This window comes from Centroberyx gerrardi, chromosome 4 (assembly GCF_048128805.1).
Source record: "Centroberyx gerrardi isolate f3 chromosome 4, fCenGer3.hap1.cur.20231027, whole genome shotgun sequence".
In the NCBI taxonomy this organism is placed as follows: domain Eukaryota; kingdom Metazoa; phylum Chordata; class Actinopteri; order Beryciformes; family Berycidae; genus Centroberyx; species Centroberyx gerrardi.
In genome coordinates, this window is record NC_136000.1 from 3,614,108 (window position 1) to 3,631,745 (window position 17,638).

Sequence of the window (17,638 nt, forward strand, 5' to 3'; positions counted from 1 at the left end):
CAGATGAAACTTTATTGATGCATGGGGGAAACTAGGTCTCTGCAGCAGCAAACAGTAAAAGAATACAGACAAGAAAAATAGAATATGAATAAAAATAGATGACAACACCTGAAAGCAGCAGTTGGACTCAAACTGCTACCACTGAATTAACCCTGTAACAATAAACCTTAATAATACATTTATTATTATAAACTTATAATAAAAACAAATCTTAAAATAGAAGACTCTGTAATAAGACCCTATAACAATAAACTTTATAATAATAAATATTAATTAGTTAAATTTGTTTATTATAGCCTAATAATAAACACTATCATAGAGGACCCTGTAATAAGAGGCCCTGTATAATAATACACTTTATAATAATAAACGCTATAATAATTAATCCTATCATAATAAACCCTACTATAATAAACCCTATAATAATAATAAACCCTATATTGATAGCCTAAACCCTAGCAACCCTGTGAGACAAACGGTTGTAATACTAACCCGGCAGGTCCCGGTGGCTCCAGCCGGGGGGCGGAGCGGCTCAGCGCAGTGACTCTCTGCGGGGGCCGGAGCCTCTCAGACGGGATGAAGTCTGTCGGTACCCGGCGGGTCCGCTGATCCCCGGTCGGTGTTTCCCTCCGGTCGGCCGGTGAGGAGGATGTCTGTCTCCGGGATGAAGAAGCAGCTGCACAAGGCCAGCCAGGTAACCGACCGGGCAGAACCGGGCCGGTGATCCGCCGGGTCTCCGGTGATCAATATTTTAGATTTATACTCTCGTTATGTCTGTCCTCTGTGCTGTACTGCGCCACAGGGCCTGCTGTCAGGTCCGGTATTGATCCATCACTCTCATATTGGCTTTAATGTAGATCAATTCTGACTGCTGCCTTCTGCCGTCTTATATTGTCTACCTGTGATTCATTATTATTGTTATAATAATGTTATTATTAGTAGTAGTCGTAGTTGTACTAGTATGGTTATTGTTATTGTTCGTAGTAGTACTACTTTTTTAATTTTATTTATTTGATCTTATCTTATTTTGCATCTTGCCAGCCATTGTAAACAAAAGTGTCTTCTTAATTGACTTGCCTGGTTGAATAAAGGTTAAAAATTGATGCATGAATAAATAAAAGAGAAGGTAGAAGGATGAGTGAACAGCCGACAAGAACATGTAGGCTATTTCCAGTATCCACAGTATACAGTATCCACTGAGTGTCACTTAAATGTACAAATAGACTATGTATTTTGGCCATTTTTTGTAATTTTAAAACATTCAGTATCTCCAAACATACTGTGATGTGAGATTTATTTCAAGAGATTTATATTTGATTGACATTTTTTTTAGGTGAATGTTTAGTTTACTAATAGAATGTCACAGTTTTCTTACAAAAAAAAAAAAAAACACCAAAAAAAATTCTACTGAAGTGTCATTGAGCAAGACACTGAATGCCTCCCAGCTGCAGGGCTGTTTTTCTGTAGCTGACCCTGACCTCTGACCTCTGACCTGAGTAATAGAGGAGCACAGATAGAAGTGATGGAGTTGAGATGATTGACAGTGTTGAGAACATCGATTAGCTTTCAGCTAATAGCTTGTTTTCTGTACTTGGTGAACATGGAATTAAAACCCTGACGAACTAAAGACCAGACAGACCAGACCAATGGAGGTCAGAGGTCAGCGGTCAGGCTCAGCTACGGAGCAGCAGCCCTGCAGCTGGTAGGGATTCTGTGTCTTGCTCAAGGACACTTCCGCAGGGTCGGGGTTTGAACCCTGGTCTATCTGGCTAAAGGACGGTTCTAGTTGTATGAGCCAGCTAGTTATTAGATAATCTTAAGTAGTTGTACTAGATTAGAAGGACTGCCTGCTGACTGTTGTAGTGCAGAACTAGTTGTGCTAGATTTGCTGTTTCTCCAGCTGCTGAATGAGAGGCTGATGGGAGCTGAAGGAACCAAGCTGGATGAAGACTTCCTGAAGATGGAGAAGGTAAAGATGAACCTCCACTCTGCTCAGCTGGTAGAGAGACCTCCGGTCTGAACAGAGGAGAGCTGACTGTTCTCTCTCTCTCTCTCTCTTTCTCTCTCTCTCTCTCTCTCTCTCTCTCTCTCCAGAGTGTTGATGTGATCCAGACTCTGCTGATTGAGCTGCTGTCCAGAACCACAGAGTTCCTCCAACCAAACCCAGGTACTACTACTACTACTACTACTACTACTGCTGCTACTGCTGCTACTGCTGCTGCTGCTACTGCTACTGCTGCAACTACTACTACTGCTACTACTATAGTAGTAGCAGCAGTAGTAGTAGTGATATACTACTACTGCTATTACTGCTACTAGTACTACTATTACCGCTACTATTACTACTACTATTATCACTATTACTACTACTAATACAAAGTATCCTGTGTTTCTACCTGAAGTGAATGCGTTTGTTTTCACAGCATACAGAGCTAAACTGAGCATGCTCAACACGGTTTCCAGGATTCGTGGACAGGGGAAGTCCACATTCTACCCCCAGACAGAGGGCATGCTGGGAGATTGTATGTTGCACTATGGCCAGGAGCTGGGAGCTGCTTCTGGATTTGGTATGTTCACAGTCCCAACACTACTAAACAGCAGCAGGACCGGTGCGCATCAAGGCTTCTAGCCGACCAGTTGGTTCACAGAGCCATAGGAGCAGGACAGTTACCACGGCAACCTGCTGGTGATGATGTCACATATTTCTGACACCAGTTAAAGGATAAAAGTGGTGTATTTTTAAGTCAGTCCCAGCGGTGCGGGTTCCTCTCTGTTTCTGCACACAGTCAGCGCTCGTTTTCCTCCTTTAGAAGAAGCCATTTGCTGCCATTCAGTCTTATCCAGTATGAAAAACAACTTCCACAGACCAGTTAAGACAGACAGACAGATAGACAGACAGACAGACAGACAGACAGACAGACAGATAGTGTTGTTCTTCCTGACTAGGAGATGCATAGTCTTTCTGGTTTTCCTGGTTTTCCTTTTTCAACCTTTTCACTGTATTTACTGTTCGTCCTCTGTCCAGGCGGTGCTCTGGCCGATATGGGTTCAGCTCTGCAGCAGGTTTCCCAGGCCAGGGACACTCTGGACGTCAGCGTCAAACGCACCTTCATCGACCCCATGCAGGAGCTCCACAACAGCGAGCTGAAGGAGATCAGGGTGAGGGTTCAACTCCATCACTCCATATGACTGGAGGATGAGACATTAATGGAAAACTGGAAAAACCACAGAAAACTACATTTGGTGTTTTTTTCCCTTTGAATTTAAAGGTTTCCTGATCATTGTAACTTTGTTTCATGGACCTTGAAACATATTGAAAACCCACTATGGATTTTCAAAAACACATTTTGAAATTCAATGAGTCAATGAAAAAACTTCATTCATAGTTTTTGTCTGACATGAGGATTAGAGAGAGAGAGTTTGATTCTGATTGGTTAAGAGTTTGATTCTGATTGTTCTGAGCTTTGTTCTGATTGGTTCCTCAGCACCAGCTGAAGAAGCTGCAAGGCCGTCGGCTGGACTTCGACTACAAGAAGAGACGAAGGGGGAAAGTTCCGGAGCAGGAAGTCCAACAGGCCTGGGACAAGTTCACCACCTCCAAGCAGCTGGCAGAGCGGAGCATGTTCACCCTGCTGGAGAACGACGTGAGTTCGAAACCCGGGAGACCGCTCACCTCGTCAAACAGAAACTAAGACTGAAAGCCCCCGGTCCCAACTGGAGACTCTGTCAGCAATCGTGGTGAAACATAATCTGCCAGTTTCTTCTCTAGTGTTTCTCTTTTCCCTCTGTCTTTCACTAATAACAACACTGGAAATCAGATTTTAACAATTTAACAACTAGTAGAATTAGGGCTGGACGATAATTCAACATTATCGTTTATCGTCTTTCAGTGGAATCATATCGTGATGATATGAACATATTTTAATATCGTGACACACATTTCTGCTGTCTAAATTGATGATGACAAGCAAATTTTACTTATAAACTCTGATAAAATGAGGTATGGTAGGAATATTATTTGAAAATTTCAGTTTTGTTTCAAGTTTGACATCACACCTACCATTACCATTCGGTTCAATGAGATGAACATTAATTTGATTATTTAACGTGATTTTGCAGACATGAACCATATCGTGATATATATTGATATCGAGAAAAATCCTTATGATTATCATGATATTGATTTCAACCATATCGTCCAGCCCTAAGTAGAATAGAACTGCAAGTAAATCGGATTCCCCGCTTCCTTGTTTCCAGTCTTTTCGGACCTGTATTGCTGCTGGGTGTCGGCTGGCAGACAGATCCATGCTGATGATGACTGTGTTTCTTCCTGCAGGTAGATCAGGTGAGTCGTCTGTTCGCTCTGATCGCCGCAGTGCTGGACTACCACCGCCACGCCTACCACATCCTGCTGGGTCTCCATGGCAACCTGCAGGCCAGGTGAACAGCGCTTCATTTAGTTCATATGGTACAACACACAGCATGTATGATGACGTGGAAACTTGTGGAAACCGCCAAAACGACACTATTCAGTCGGCAACAGTAAGCCGATTTGCACAGAAATTCCAGGAAAAAAAGCATTATGTGATGAACTGTCAAGATTATAACCAGGATGGACGTGTTTCGTCATAAAATTGCCATGAACATTGATTAGCAGTTGAAACTATGTCCATCAGTAGAGCTCATACCTCCTCCAACACTATGCAATTGTCAATATATGCCAGTTCCACATGTCACATTTTCACCAAAAGTGAATAATTTCTTTACAGACTTTTAATCATTTTATCAGATTATCCCAACACCACATGACCAATCAGCTCTATATCTGTTCAGTTTCCATCAGTGCTGCCCTTCTACCACTGGACCAAGTTTTGGAGAAATTAGCAGGTTGGTTCTGTCTAAGCAGGAAATGAGCTCTCCAGAGCCTCCATGTTGTTTGATTGGTCCAATAATGGAGGGTTTGCCTCTTCTTCTGTCTTCTGATTGGCCACAAAGTTTGATGGTGTTAGGTGAATCTGTTCGGAAGTTAAATGCCTTTTAGTGAGAAGCCACGCCCCCCCATGACCAATCTTTTGTCCAAATCCATTCATAACTTTCTGAGAAATCCTGCTAACAGACAAACTGACAGAATGGGGCAAAACAGTGAATTTAAGGTCCCATACTCTTAAAAGCTGGAAATACACCTGTAACTGTACTTCCCCTCAGGCTGACTGCTGCCAGTAACAGACCAGACCGCTGGTTCCGGCCTCGGCCCAGAACGATCCGAACCGGGACGGTAAAGAACGCCGAAACTGGATTTTACCACCAGCTGTCAATCACATCTGCCAGATCCTCAGGTTGTTTCTGGCATGTTTCTCTGGATAAAACAAAAAAAAAACCTGTGCAATAGTTTAACATTTTCTTTACATTTCTGTCTGTCTACTCTCTCTCTCTGTAGGAGAGCAGTTCACAGTGTTACCCTCCAGACCGGACAGTCCCGTCGTCCGCAACGGTGAGGAAATCCTGATGTTTATAGAAAGAGCATCTTCTACCTCCACATCTTCCTCTAAACATCTCCTCAGTCCAAGATCTTCCTCTAAACATCTTCCATTAAACATCTCCTCAGTCCAACATCTACTAAACATCTTCCATGATGGTTCTCTCTCTCTCTCTCTCTCTCTCTCTCTCTCTCTCTCTCTCTCTCTCTGTCTGTCTTGGTGTCTCTCGTCCAGCTGACAGTGACTTAGTCCTGGATCAGCCCTGTTGCCGGGCGATCTACTCCTTCCATCCGCAAAATGAGGGTGAGCTGGGCTTTGACGAGGGTGACGTCATCATCCTGACCAATCAGATCGACGCCAACTGGTACGAGGGCACGCTCGGCAGCCAATCGGGGTTCCTCCCCATCAGCTACGTGGACGTCCTTGTGCCTCTGCCGTTACCGTGACGACGCATCAAACCTCGGCAACCGTGAACACCGACGCTGATGATGCAGATCAGATTATAGATTCTGATCTGATTTCTGATCAGCAGCAGGAATGTGTCTGGTTGTCTGGTGTCAGATGATATGCAACGTTACTGCTTTTGCAAATTATTTTTACTTTTTACTTTCGCAAATCTGCGTGCTGCCTGTCTGTTTTATTAGGAAGAGAAGGCCATAGTTTCTTCTAGAGCACTTTAGTCGCTGATCTCTGAACAGCTGATGTTGTACTCCACAATACAAAAGCTTCACATACCAGCTGGCTCATAGCTGAGATGTGTAAAGAGAGGCTCAGCGGCCAAATACAATGTTCTTTAGATTCCAGTGTGTTTTCCCTTTAAGAAAAGCCTTTAGCTCCACTTCCACTCAACACACTCCTGCTGCCTTCAGAGCAGAACTCTACCATTAATTTCACCATTAACATTATTTCCTCCTGTGTCCTCAAGGCTTACGCACACTTGAGAAACACATTTACATCAGTCTGCTATGATAGGAAAGGTTGCGGACTGATCTGAATGGCACACTATCTGGATGCATCCAGCATAATGTATATTTCTATAGTAACTATTAAAGAAACAAAAACAATACCTATTTTTTAAATTTGCAGTTAATGCTAAAAGCCTGGTGGGTTTGGCTTGTGCATCATGGAGCGATGAAGGAACCTCATAATACTGGATATCTGAGGGGAAGGAAAACATTCAGAAACAGCTGAGAGGTTGTGTGGCAAACAGACTTGTATATGCAATCACTGCTGAAAGACTTGCCGCCAAGCCCAAGGATGGTGGGATTGAAGTGATCAGCCTGTAAAAAGCACAGAGGCTGGTGTAGAACCACACTGGAATATACAGTAGAGATATTACAGTCCTTAATGTGATGTTATGCTTTAAGATGAAACAGCTGCTGTGTTTTCTGCTTATTTATCTTCTTCAGAAAAACACTAAATACAACTCACAGAATCTGATCTACTGTAGACTAATATAGATACAGATTAGACTACTGTAGTTGATACAGACTGACTACTATAGGTGATATAGATTATTATAGTTGATATAGACTAGACTACTGGAGTTGATATAGTTGATACTACTGTAGTTGGTATAGACTATTAAGGTTGGTACAGACTAGACTACTGTAGTTTATATAGACTACCAAAGTTGATGTAGACACCTGCACTTGATATAGACTATTATAGTTGATATAGATCACTGTAGTTGACATAGATTACACCACTGTAGTTGGTACAGACTATTATAGTTGATATAAACTAGATTAGTTGATATGGGCTACTGTAGTTGATATAGGCTAGACTACTGTAGTCGATGTTGACTAAAAGCTGGTTTTACTGAAGAAGTAAATCAATTCACATGAATGTAATTAAATTATAGAGGTGTGTGTGCATGTGTGTGTGTGTGTGTGTGTGCATGTGTGTGTATGTGTGTGTGGATGTTTACTAGTTTCATTTCAGAGAGAGGAGAGAGAGGAGGACGAGAGACACCAGGATGCACAGAAAATGCTTTTAGTTTATTTTCTTGTTCTGATTCAGGGCCAAGTCAAATGTCTACACCAGATGTCTTACATGTTGTGTGTTTAACATGGAATTATCTTAAAGATGTCACTTTATTTATATCACAGATAGATGTTTTCATTATGAGAGGTTATCTTCTATTACACTCATTTCAGCTTTGACCAAAAAGCTGCAAATGAAATTAATGTTGATTGTCATTGTATTTCTGGATCGGACTGCTGAGACTGTCCGTTCGTCTACACCTCAGATTCTGGATGGAGACCTGGTCTGCTTTAATCTGATTTTATCAATCTGATCGGCTATTCCAGATGTACTGTAAACACTCCCTTGTTAAACAGGAACCTGTTGACGCCTGTTATTCATTCCAGCACAGACATGTCTGTTGTTCTGAGACAAGAATCACTCAGCGTGTATTTCTGCAATAATATCTCTGATTGATAAATGCTTTAATGCCAGATTTTGTGTTTACCTCTCCTCAATAAACAACTTCCCAGTCCACAAATGACCTGACATCTTTGGGTTTCTCAAGGTGCTGCTGAGTCACACCGCTGACACTGGTTTGGACCAGAGTGTTGACAGTTTATTGATGAAAATTAGATGCATGTGTTTAAACTAGTTTTATTTAGCATGTTCACAACAACAACCCCACCACAAGATGAGTGCCATAGTAACAACCCCTGAATCTGAAGCACCTCCAGTCTAGAGCAGTGTGACATAACAGCAGTAGGTGGCAGTGATGCTCAACATGATCTGCATGACAACAGGTACAAAACCACAACAGGACAGAAATAGAGTGACAGGCTCAGGAAACTAAAAATCACACCAAAGCAGCAGCAAAAGTCCAGTTAGCTTTGGGAAGAGCTAACATCCAGTGTGCAGCAACAGCTAGTAAGATATTATCTAAATACAAAGAATATTTTACTTAGTCGTTATTAGAAAATGTGCTGGTGTGTACTGTATGTATCAGTATCCTGATCATCTATTGGATGACCCTCTGACGCCACGGGACCTGGAAAACAGCGCGTTTCCTCTTTATGTCCCTCCTGGCTCTCCGTAGTGGCGGTTTACTGTGGTAACAGGCGGGTTAGTAAATAAACCAGCTTCTTCAGCAACTTGTGATTTATTCATCTTTCTGGGTATGTATGCTAATTCATACTGGACGACACAAACATTTGACTTGTTTCCGACAACTTATTTTGTGTTTCATGTTGTTTAACCTGTTTCTATGCCAAGTCGGTAACTTAACTTGTTGCCTGGCTAATTTGGATGCCGTGCTGCTAGCTAACTTAGCTAACTGCACTGTCGAGCCAAACTAACCGGTGAGCTAGCTTAACTACCCGCTAGCTAATCAGACTGACAAATAAACCTAAGGAACTGCTGTTTTCCAATGAAACACAAACAATTGAATGTGAACGGTATTTGTTTGAAATATGGATGTTTGTCCTGCCGTTAAAGGCGTATTACACACCAACATGGACTTTATTTTTAGCAGTGGAAAGCGTCCTGCTCAGATTGTCAGCTGTTGACAGTTTACTTGATGCTCCAGTCACTTTGTAGTAATCCACAGTTCAGTCAGTGCGGACAAACCAAAGCACAAAACCTTCCCCCACCCTCAGAAAATCAGTGGAAATGTCACCTGTTGCTGCTGTGACTGTAGGATTTGACCTAACGCTCAGTGGACTGCAGCTACAACTTAATGACTGGCAATGAAGCCATTTGACAGTGTGAAAACGATCCCGGTCAATTAAAATGACTAGATTTCAAATTGCCTAGGTTTCCCTTTATTATTCACTAAGATCCTCAGGTGTACTGCCAAACACACATTACATTGGTGTGTGTGTGTGTGTGTGTGTGTGTGTGTGTGTGTGTGTGTGTGTGTCCCTCCAGGCGTTGCCATGGAGGAGGTGACCCGCCTGGTGTCCTCAGGAGACTGTGTGAAGATCTGGGATGCGGTTTCCATGGCGCCGCTGGAGCAGTTCAACCCTCACAGCACCAGCCACCCTGTCGCCCAGGCCTGCTGGAGCTCCAACAGTATCCTCTTACTAGAGAGACAGATACAGTATTCATTTCTGAAATTAAAAATGAGGGGGGAAAACTACCCCTGATAATTAGCAGTACCCTTATTTGCATTTCACCCTTTTCACAGTGTATTGAGTGAGTTGTCAACGCTTCATTCATCATATTCCTTCTAAAGCAGGGGTGCCCACACTGGGGTCCAGGGACCTCCAGGAGTCATTGGGGGGGTTTCAGAGGTCCTTGAAGGGTTTCTAAATGAAGAATAGTTTAATTTAAGTCAGAGAGAATAACAGTTTTGTTTTGTAAGGTTCACTGAATTCACTATAGACAGTTATATAAGTCTGTACTAAATCATATCTAACAATATAAATCCTATCAGAGGGGCTTCCTTAGTACAAAATCTTATCCAGTCTGTGGTCTGAAGCCCGTCTAAATTGGTGGTTCTTGACATGAAAAGGTTTGTGAATCCCCGTTGTAAAGGATCTATACAGTAAGGTGATGCAGCCTTGACCGGTGTGTTCAGACCAGTACCTGGTCAGCGCCAGCAGCGTCGGAGATAAACTGGTGGTTTCCAGTCTCAAGTCGACTCCTGTCCCAGTGGTAGAACTGGCCGAGGGGGTGAGTACACCGTAGTACACCTCCAATACAATACACTGTAGTACACCTCCAATACAATACACTGTAGTACACCTCCAATACAATACACTGTAGTACACCTCCAATACAATACACTGTAGTACACCTCTAATAAAATACAGGTAGACCTTGATAGCCAGCCCCCAGACGGCTAACTCACTCTGTCTGCACTGAACACTGATCTGTGCTGGTTTGAAATCACAGAAATTGCAAAGCAGTTTTGAAAGTCCACCATATAGATGTACTAACCCTCACTAAGGAGAGTATACTACTGAGCCTCACTAACGTCAGTATTTGTAATTATCTGTTCAGAAAAAGCAGACTCGGGTGTCTCTGAGTTCATCGTCTCAGTATCTGGTGAGTGGAGGTCTGGATCACTGTGTTCACATCTGGGACCTGAAGACCAAGAGACTGCACCGCTCTCTCAAGGTAAGACCTCATACAGCACAGTACGGTACAGTACTGCACAGCATAGTACAGCACAGTACAGTACTGCATAGCATAGTACAGCACAGTACAGTACTGCACAGCATAGTACAGCACAGTACAGTACTGCATAGCATAGTACAGTACAGCAGTTACATGTCTGTTTGTTCAAGTCTTCCATGATCTGTGTTTTGTAGAACACTTATTAAAATACTTACAAAGTACTGTCTGTCTGTCTGTCTGTCTCTCTCTCTCTCTCTAACTACCAGGACCATAAGGAGGAAGTGACATGTGTGTCCTTTAATGCCAATGACAGCTACATAGCATCAGGTTCTACCAGTGGAGATCTGGTTCTCCACAGTCTGACCACCAACCTGTCCAGCAAGGCCTTCGGTCACGGCAGCAACCAGGTCAGATAGTACACTGTCACAGCTGTTTATTATGTAGAAACACACTGTCACAACTGTTTTTTATATAGAAACACACTGTCACAACTGTTTTTTATATAGAAACACACTGTCACAGCTGTTTATTATGTAGAAACACACTGTCACAACTGTTTTTTATATAGAAACACACTGTCACAACTGTTTTTTATATAGAAACACACTGTCACAACTGTTTATTATATAGAAACACACTGTCACAACTGTTTATTATATAGAAACACACTGTCACAGCTGTTTATTATATAGAAACACACTGTCACAACTGTTTATTATGTAGAAACGCATTGTTACAACAGTTTATTATGTAGAAACACACTGTCACAACTGTTTATTATATAGAAACACACTGTCACAACTGTTTATTTTATAGAAACACACTGTCACAACTGTTTATTTTATAGAAACACACTGTCACAACTGTTTATTTTATAGAAACACACTGTCACAACTGTTTGTTATGCAGAAACACACTTTCCCAATGGTTTATTATATAGAAACACACTGTCGCAGCTGCTGTAGTGATTGGTTGGAAGACTCTTGGACTTCCACAGGTTCTCCAGTCTGCTGTTGTTTTCCATGTGGACTAACAGCTTCTGTGTCCCTTCAGCCCATCCATGACCTGAGGCTGTCCATGCTGAAGCGCTCCCTGCTGGGCAGCGTGTCCGACAGCGGCACCGTGGTCCTGTGGGACTCCAACACCCAGAAGGAGCTGCATGTGTTCGAGGGGGCCCACAAGGCCCCGGGCTCCGGCCTGGCCTTCTCCCCTGCCAGCGAACTGCTGCTGGTCAGCGTCGGTCTGGACAAGAAGATCATCTGCTACGACACCGCCAGCAGGATGTAAGACTGAACGCCCCGCCGTGGTCTTCGCAGTGTTTTAACGGCTGGAAGCCTACAGAAAACAATCAGTTTATAGCTTTAGATAGGCTGACTCTCACTTTGATTCACCCAGCAATGAGTAGGGATGAGTGTGCTATGTAATGGATTATTAAAAAGTTAGTGAGGGAAGAGTTTTTGGAACTTTAAATAATTGCGAAGAGTAGTGAAACCCATTTTACGTTGTGTTAGCGCCATCTACAGTTACCTGAATATAATGTGTGTGTGTGTGCTGTGCAGCATCCTGCGGACCATCCGGGTGGACTGCCCTCTGACCTCGGTGGACTTCAGTCTGGAAGGGACCGGTCTGGTGGTTGGATCCACCCAGGGGAAGATCTACCACTACGACCTGAGGAACTCCAGCGCCCCCACCAGGGTCACCGTGGCACACAAAACCTCCGTCACCTGCCTGCGCTTCCAGAGCAGCACCAGCAGACACAGCAAGGTACCGACAGACACGACAAGGTACCGACAGACACAGCAAGGTACCGACAGACACAGCAAGGTACCGACAGACACAGCCAGGTACCAACAGACATGACAAGGTATCGACAGACACAGCAAGGTACCAACAGACACGACAAGGTACCGACAGACACGACAAGGTACAGACAGACATGACAAGGTACCGACAGACACAGCAAGGTACCGACAGACACAGCAAGGTACCGACAGACACGACAAGGTACAGACAGACACAGCAAGGTACCGACAGACACAGCAAGGTACAGACAGACACAGCAAGGTACCGACAGACACAGCAAGGTACCGACAGACACGACAAGGTACCGACAGACACAGACAAACACAACAAGGTACCGACAGACACAGTCAGGTACCGACAGACACAGCAAGGTACCGACAGACACGACAAGGTACCGACAGACACAGCAAGGTACCGACAGACACAGACAAATACAACAAGGTACCGACAGACACGACAAGGTACCGACAGACACAGTCAGGTACCGACGGACACAGACAGACATGACAAGGTACAGACAGACAAAATATAATATATTTTGTGACATCTTAGTAAATTTAAAGATGTTTTAGGCTGTAAATATTGTATGAATTCAGATTCCATTCTGGTAATTCTTCCCTTTTTTTTTTAACCCGGCTTTTATTTGGGACCAAATAAATATTATTTACACAAACACTCCCTGGCTATTTGAGACCCACTCTTTATTGTCTGTATTGGTTTTTATTGATCTTTATTTATCACATCAGATTCCGTCTTTGACCAGCGGTGGTTGGTCCAGATTGCTTACAGGTTTTTCTATAAATGTTCACTTCTAGATTCATAATTTAACACAATCCAAATAAATGACAATGCCATCTAGACGTCATTTAGGTTAGACTCCCCCTACCTTTTGTTTACTCTCTCTCTCTCATACACTCACTCTCTCTCTCTCTCTCTCCCCCCAGTCTAGTAAACTGAGCTCCACCAAGGTTCCCAGCAGTAAGAGAGCCTCCACCAAGCTGTCCAGCAGCCAGACAGGCCCCGCCCCCGGCACAGGCCCCGCCCCCGGCACAGGCCCCGCCCTCCAAAGACAGACATCGGGTACAGGTCAGTCTGTCCCACTGGTCACTATGGAAACCAGACATTACATTATATTACATTACACTGATGTTACATTACATTGTATTACATTACATTTCACTTACATTACATTACAGTATATCCTAGTCATATTTGTGTCTCTGTCCAGAGAGATTTCTAATGAAAACAGTAGAATAAGCTTCAATTCCTGAATCACCAACATTACAAGAAACCAGTAGTCACAGGTCACAGCACCCAGACAATAGAGCTGGCTAGTCAGGTGGTACTGTGGTTCAACAAGCGATTTTGTCCAGTGACCACAGTGTTGTGTGTCCAGCAGGGGGCGCTGCTGTGGAGGTGCTGAGCAGGGAGGCTGAAGGCCAGCAGGGGGCGGAGCAGCTTCCTGTTCTGGACAAGTTCAGCAGCGTTGGAAGAAACAGCCTGGACTTCTTCTCTCCTGCCAGAGAAGGTCAGACCTCTGATGGGCTGGAGACTGATGCTGCCTTCAGGGCCTCTGCAAAACTCTGTACTTCTAAGTTCACAAGTCGTAAATACCACAGTGCTTCTGGTGGGAAACATGAACAGAACAGACCATGTACCAGACATAGTTTTGGTGGCTGTTCAAATTCCATTTGTGCTGCGGCAGCAGAATGAAGAGAATTGTCATCACTCATGGAATTGATGTTCTAATGTAAAATATTATAAATAACCGCATGACAGCTAAAAGTAAAACAAATAGTGAATACATCAATACAAACTACAGAATGCCAGATAATATCTTATTGATAAAATATATCACTTTTACCATCAGCTTCCATGCTCTCCGGCCTTAAATGTCACATCTTACTAACTCTGGCATCAGGAAACTCCCACTTTCCTCTTTTTATATCCCATTATTATGTTTCTCAGTCGTAGTTATTTATTCATAATGTCTCCCAGTCTTATTTTGCACTTTTTTGGGTTATTCATGTAAGTTCACCTGGTAATTCTGGTATTTCTGACAGCACTTGAACACAGCATAACCCTCAGTTCTTCTTTCCAGACTCTAGGACCCAGGGGATGATGGGAGACCCGCCGGCAGGAAGAGCACACGGTACAGCAGCCAATCACCTTACAGTTTGATAGAAGTTGAGTCGGATTGTTGCTGCTGTTCCTGCTCTAATGTTGGGATGCCTTGTCTCCATAGTGACCAGTGTGGAGATGTTGTCCAGAGACGGGGAGGGTCAGCAGGTCATAGGTCGGGCCAGTCTGGACGTCTTCTCTCCAGTCCGAGACGGTCAGACTTCCTTCACTCTACTGGTTCTGCTGGTTAACCAAAGCCTTGTTGGTTTAGCTGCAGGACAGAAACATGTTTTAATCCAGTGGTTTCTGCTGATTATTGAAGGCCTCGTTGCTAGTTAGATTCCCAGCTCTGTCACCATGTCACTGTTGTCATGGAGACGGGACTCTTTGTGTTTCAGACTCTTATTCAGGCGCCCCCCCTCACCGTAAGACGCCCCTGGGAACGCCCCTGGGAACCTCCGGCGCCCGGTGCTACAGCCCCCTGTCTGTCTTCCAGACCCCCCCGCCCATCAAAGAGGAGGAGCCAATCCCCTCCGCAGCAGCCGAACCATGTGACTCCAGAAAGGTCCTGACCTCTGACCTCAGGCTCTGTTTAGAAGTTCAACTACCTCGGCATCACATAGCATCCCATAGCATAGCATAGCATAGCAGAACATAACGCAGCACAACCTAAAGGAATGTAACATCACTGCTGTCAGTCGTCAGATCATTTCTTGTTTGTGTTTTGATTTACAGTTCGACAAGGCCAGCGGTTCCAGCCTAGAGGGGGAGAGTCAGACCACGCCCACCACGTCCCAACAGACCAATCACAGCCAGCCGGCCCTGTCCCTCTTCACCCCAGAGCCCAGCCTCAGAAGAGCCAATGGCATTCAAGCTCAGCTGAGCTATGACACACCTGTCCACGGAGCCCCGCCCACCAGCACAGCAGGTACAGCACTGCCGGGGTTGTTGTTTTTTTTCTCACTGTAAGTACTGTTGGGGTGCGTTCAGGCGACGCATTTTGAACATGTTTAAAAAAGTGTTCAGTATTTACACTGCTCCGTTACGCTAGCTAGAGGATGAGTTTTTCCTCCATGGTTTGTTTTGGAGTCACTCATGTTTATCGTAGATGTTGATTGGTCGGCTGTGGATGACGTACCACACTCCCAACACTCCGCACAAAAGAAGCAGCAGTTTCAACTATCATAAAAAGGCGAGGCTCGTCACTTTAGCAGAGGAGAGAAAACAATGAAAAGGAGCGCTTAAACATGTGCAAAAGGCGTCGTCTTAACACATCCAGAGTCACCAAGTCCTCCATGTTTCTGTCAGGTTACAGTTTGGGGAAACCTGACCTCCCCCCAGCAGGGGGCTCTGTGGGTCTCAGTTAGTTGGTTGTGGTTAGAGTTATGCAGAGGTTGGTTTGGTTTTATGTAATTAAGCAGTACTGTGGTCACAGGTTTTGTGGTCTGCTGAGTAGGGTTAGTCGGGTTGGTTTGATTCTGGTTACTGAGCAGAACTGTCTCTGCAGGTCCGGCTCTGGCGGCAGCCGTGTCCTCCTCCCTCTCCCAGAACATCGTGGAGGTGGTCGGACAGGGAGGAGCGGCTCCTCTCACCTCCCTCCAGATCCACTTCATCCAGAACATGATCCATGAAACCCTGGAGGACTTCAGGTCGGTCCCTGACCTCTGACCCCCGATTATCTCCCTAGAACAATTCTCTTGTTAAATTCGGGTTCCTATGTTTGTCTGGAAAGTTGCAAGTTCTTATAAAGGCCTGGAGAAGTTTGGAGTGAGGCTAAAACACTAAGTGATAAATGTGAATAATAAATGTGTGCAGTAGGAGAAGCTCCACATGGAGGCGTGTGTCACCTCCTGGTTTCAGTGTGATGTTCTTGTCTCCTGCTCAGGGACGCCTGTCACCGAGACATCGTCAACCTCCAGGTGGAGATGGTCCGACAGTTTTACATCCAGCTGGTATGAACCAACACATCTGCTACAGGACCGTTCACCTCTGTAGTCGGGCTTTAACGTTGTCTCACCTCTTCCTCCTAAAGCCTGTTTTCAATTGTCCACTTCTTTCATCATTAATTTTGTTGCCTTTTATTGTCTGTAAAAACTTGGTAACCGTTTTGAAAAGTACTATACAAAAAAAGATGACCATAATAGTAACTGTTAGATCATCTTCTCCCATCCTGCCCAGAAACTCTGAAAACCTCAAGCATTTCATTGTAGGGATTTAAAGTGTTAAAGTAGAATTTAAATTGTTACTTGCGACACTCGCAGCTGAGCTTTGTGTTTCAGCAGAGAAAAAAGCTCCTGTGTGATCATGGCCTTAGCATCATGACCAGCCAGCCAACAGGAAATGGTTAGCATCACTTTTTGGCGTGTTGGATGACATGTTTGATGTTTTGTATTTCAGAATGAGATCCACGGTCTGATAGAGAAATACTCTGTGAATGAGTCTCTGGTGGAGGAGATAGAGAAGCTGAGGGAGGAGAACCGCAAGCTGAAGACCAACTACTGACCTTCTGAGTCCCACCTGGAGCCTTAAATACAGACTGTACCACAAACTGCCTCCCTAACCCCCCCCAGTCATCCGGCTTCCTGCTGATGAAGCAGGACTGACGGTAAAAAAACTGCTTCCCTTTAGTCCAAGACGTTTGTATCTGAGTGACTGAGCAGCAGCAGCGCCCCCTGGTGCCGAGGAGGACTGCAGCATCGTAGATGGATTGGTGTGAGTGATGTTGAGGTTTGCATTTTGTAGCTGGAGACCGGATGCTGATGAATTTTTATACCAACAGATAAGGTAATAAAATGTCTCTCTAAATGGGTTGACGAAATAAGTTCACACTGATATTTAATTTTACAACCCATAATATTTTAATTGCTGGTTAAAAAAAAACATAAAACCTCCACTATCAGTCTGAAGATGTTGGCACCTTAACAGTTTATACATTTTCAACCCATTTGGAGGAACATCTTGCTACATTATCAGCAGCAGGTCGGTTCGGCCAAAGCACCGCTCACGTCTGCTTGTATCATGTTTTTATTATTATGAAGCAGCATTTTGTCTGAAGAATAAAAAAAGATTCTATATTAAAAATGAAATGACCAGAATCGGTCTCTTCTGTCTTCAGCTGTTAGTTACAGTAAATGACGACGGCGGTTTCTCAG

The 17,638-nt window shown here is 44.1% G+C and overlaps 2 protein-coding genes across 3 annotated transcripts; both read left to right on the forward strand.

Annotated features, from left to right (window-relative positions):
- Positions 1-649: 649 nt before the first annotated feature.
- On the forward strand, positions 650-5,923 carry sh3gl3b (SH3-domain GRB2-like 3b). The gene is made up of 10 exons (XM_071900129.2): positions 650-694; positions 1,901-1,969; positions 2,095-2,167; positions 2,424-2,567; positions 3,026-3,159; positions 3,486-3,644; positions 4,337-4,440; positions 5,206-5,336; positions 5,438-5,491; positions 5,712-5,923. The coding sequence occupies exons 1-10, from the start codon at positions 650-652 to the stop codon at positions 5,921-5,923; spliced, it is 1,125 nt and encodes a 374-aa protein (XP_071756230.2).
- A 2,631-nt stretch (positions 5,924-8,554) lies between these two features.
- On the forward strand, positions 8,555-17,551 carry nedd1 (NEDD1 gamma-tubulin ring complex targeting factor). 2 transcript variants are annotated; one of them, XM_071900122.2, is made up of 16 exons: positions 8,555-8,617; positions 9,369-9,512; positions 10,021-10,115; positions 10,446-10,562; positions 10,829-10,969; positions 11,616-11,845; positions 12,122-12,326; positions 13,310-13,451; positions 13,762-13,893; positions 14,467-14,517; positions 14,611-14,700; positions 14,885-15,051; positions 15,222-15,414; positions 15,994-16,135; positions 16,372-16,438; positions 16,884-17,551. In XM_071900122.2, exons 2-16 carry the CDS (start codon positions 9,377-9,379, stop codon positions 16,986-16,988), a joined length of 2,013 nt encoding a protein of 670 aa, XP_071756223.2. In that variant the 5' UTR covers positions 8,555-8,617; positions 9,369-9,376; the 3' UTR covers positions 16,989-17,551. The 2 variants fall into 2 exon arrangements, with proteins under 2 accessions (XP_071756223.2, XP_071756224.2); XM_071900123.2 differs by having other exon boundaries at positions 13,765-13,893.
- The last annotated feature ends 87 nt before the right edge of the window (positions 17,552-17,638 follow it).